General features: G+C 60.6%; 1 protein-coding gene across 2 annotated transcripts; it reads left to right on the forward strand.

The window, feature by feature from the left end:
* The first annotated feature begins 688 nt into the window (after positions 1 to 688).
* Positions 689 to 3143, forward strand: CFD (complement factor D). 2 transcript variants are annotated; one of them, XM_068980603.1, is made up of 5 exons: positions 689 to 1019; positions 1625 to 1787; positions 1872 to 2016; positions 2104 to 2361; positions 2940 to 3143. In XM_068980603.1, exons 1-5 carry the CDS (start codon positions 947 to 949, stop codon positions 3099 to 3101), a joined length of 801 nt encoding a protein of 266 aa, XP_068836704.1. In that variant the 5' UTR covers positions 689 to 946; the 3' UTR covers positions 3102 to 3143. The 2 variants fall into 2 exon arrangements, with proteins under 2 accessions (XP_068836704.1, XP_068836706.1); XM_068980605.1 differs by having other exon boundaries at positions 693 to 1004; positions 1631 to 1787.

Here is a 3143-nt window from a genome sequence, read left to right on the forward strand (position 1 = left end):
CCCCAACTTACAGAGGACCGTGTGACTCAGGTTCTGCTCATCAGGACCTTTCATCCCCTGCCTGCAAAAAATGGTTTAGGAGCATGAGATCCAAGTTCGGCCAATCCGAGGCAGGCTTGAGACCCTGGCTACAGTGATGGGGAATTTGTAGAGGGACTGACCCAACTTCTGGGCTGAGTCTAGGGCCCCTGGGGCCACAACAATGAAGTCTGTTGAGGAAATAAGTCATCAAGGAGGAAAGGAGGAACCAGAGGGAGACCTGACCTTGTTAAGGTGCCTGGATCAAACTATAGCTGAAGGTGGACCCATGAACTTTCCATGTAATTTCCTTGTTGAAAGTTCCACCCAGTTTGCCTTGGTTTTTCTGTCACTTGTATCCAGTCTTTCCAGCCACCCCTACACATCACTTTTCCCATATTCTACTTGTTGGGGTATCAAGCTCCAGAGCCACACCAGTGGGAACAAGGGTGTTGGATAACCTCTCCCCACCCCCACCTGACCTCTTCTCCAAATTGTAGGAGGAAGAGAAAGAAGGGAGGAGCGGAAAAGGAGGAAGTGGGTTGTTTACAGACTGTGGTCTTCAGCTGCTGTTGCGAAACTTTTGGAGCTGGATAGGCACTAGGGGGGACTGGGCTGGGGGCCTAAGGGTGGGTCCATCCCTCTGCTCTGCCAGTTGCCCATCTGAGAGGCAGCTTCCCACACCAGGGCTGGCCCTGGGTCAGGCTCACAGGGGTAGTTGGCATACCCAGCAGCCTGTCTATACTCAGTACAAAGTCCGTGGGAGAGAACCGCACCCTTGGGGAGAATGGACAGGCAGCTTCCCTTTCTCCAGCTGGGCCTATGCCCACCCGGCAGATAGCGCCTTTGGGAGCACCCGCCTCCTTCCAGCCTCATAAAAGCACCCCCAGGGTCTTGCCTGGGTCAGTGTCAAGGCCACGGCGGCATCATGGCAGACCGCTCCCTGCACCTGGTGGTTCTGATCCTCCTCGGGACAGCCTTGTGTGGTGAGTGGATGTGGGATGACCAATGGGGGCCACCAGTTTGCAGGGCAGTCATCGAAGTGGCCCCTCCATCAAACAGGACTATTCCTCAGCCCCACATGAACAGAAGGCTCTGGAAACCAAGGAATTCTCCAAACTTTAGGGATTTGGGGGTTGTTTTTTTTTGTTTGTTTTGGCAGTGCCAAGCAGCTTGCAGGATCTTATTCCCCAACCAAGGATTGAACCCCTGCTCTTGGCAGTGAGAGTCCCAACTACTTGACTTCCAGGGGATATTCTTAAAACTTTGCATCTAGCTTTCCACATACTGGAAAACCGAGAGGCAAATGCTGGCAGGGATGTTGGGTTTGAGCAGCCCCACTTTCCTCGTGTTTAAATTGAAGCCATCAGGCCCACTGTGTAGGCATGAGGTTTTCCACAGGTTCCCTCACTCCCTATCGTTTGTCTTCTCAGCCGTTCCTCCCTGGGGCCCCGGAAGGTTGTAATTCTGTTGGGGAGGATTGCAGGATGGAATTCCAGGTCTGAGGGGCTGTTACAGCCACTGAAGGGTGGGGTGTTGTAGCCCATAGGGGATCCCTAGGGCTGGGCTGCAGTCACCGCTGAGGTCCTCACGTTGACCTGCCTACCTCTAGCGGCCCAGCCCCGTGGCCGGATCCTGCGCGGCCAGGAGGCTCCATCCCACTCCCGGCCCTACATGGCATCCGTGCAGGTGAACGGCAAGCACGTGTGCGGAGGCTTCCTGATAGCAGAGCAGTGGGTGATGAGCGCAGCGCACTGCCTGGAGGACGTGTGAGTGGCCCGGGGCAAAGAACGGGGCCGAGCGGGGCGGGGCGGAGGGGACGTGGTTCTGATGCGCGTCCACCCCACTCCCAGGGCCGATGGGAAGGTGCAGGTCCTCCTGGGCGCGCACTCCCTGTCGCAGCCGGAGCCCTCCAAGCGCCTGTACGATGTGCTCCGCGTAGTGCCCCACCCGGGCAGCCGGCCAGAGACCATCGACCACGACCTACTCCTGCTGCAGGTCTGTCGGGTCTAGCCGCAGTTCCCCCGCTGCTCTGGGACTCCGTCCCGCCCTGGGCCTAACGCTCGCTTCTGCTCCATCCCCCAGCTCTCTGAGAAAGCCGTGCTAGGCCCTGCCGTGCAGCTCCTGCCATGGCAGCGCGAAGACCGCGACGTGGCTGCGGGCACTCTTTGCGACGTGGCGGGCTGGGGCGTGGTCAGCCACACCGGCCGGAAACCCGACCGCCTGCAGCACCTACTCCTGCCCGTGCTCGACCGCGCCACCTGTAACCTGCGAACGTATCACGACGGCGCCATCACAGAGCGAATGATGTGCGCGGAGAGCAACCGCCGGGACACCTGCAAGGTGCGCAGGCGGGACAGGAGGGAGAGGGTACCAGCCTGCTGGGCTTGGGGCCCGTAGAGGGGCAGGGCGGCCCTACTGTGGGTGGGGCCAGTAGAGGGGCGGGGCAGAGGGGACCAGCCTGTTAGGGGTGGGTCCAGGAGAGAGGAGGGGCGCCCTGGGGACGGGGCAGAGAAGGTCAGGTATGCTGGAGGGCGGGGCCAGCAGAGGGACAGAGCATTCGGACAGGCCAGGGGGGCATGGCTGGCCTGAGGACAAAAGAGGATTGGGAGAAGAAGTGACAACTGGGAGAGGATGTGGATACGTTGGGACTCGAGCTTGAAGGCTTCGAGGGGCTGCTGCGCATAGACTGGGACGGAGGGCGGAGTGGAGCTTGAAAATGGCGAAACCGAAATCCGGAGGCGAGGCCTTGATGGGCGGCGGTGGGTGGACCCTGGGGAAACTGACGAGTGAGGGAATGATTGGGGCCTCAGGGCTGAGCGGAATTGCAACAGACTGGAACTGCAGCAGGCTCTAGTGGACCGGAACCAGGATGCGGGAGGGCAGGCCTGCACCGGACCTCACGACCCCGCTCCCCGCAGGGCGACTCCGGAGGCCCGCTGGTGTGCAGCAGCGTGGCCGAGGGCGTGGTCACCTCGGGCTCGCGGGTCTGCGGCAACCGCAAGAAGCCCGGTATCTACACGCGCTTGGCGAGCTACGCGGCCTGGATCGACAGCGTCATGGCTGAGGGCGCAGCCGCCTGAGGAGCCCCTGAGACGCTGCGGCCACGGGGCCCGAGCAATAAA

Source organism: Capricornis sumatraensis, chromosome 9 (genome assembly GCF_032405125.1).
Source record: "Capricornis sumatraensis isolate serow.1 chromosome 9, serow.2, whole genome shotgun sequence".
Lineage (NCBI taxonomy): Eukaryota > Metazoa > Chordata > Mammalia > Artiodactyla > Bovidae > Capricornis > Capricornis sumatraensis.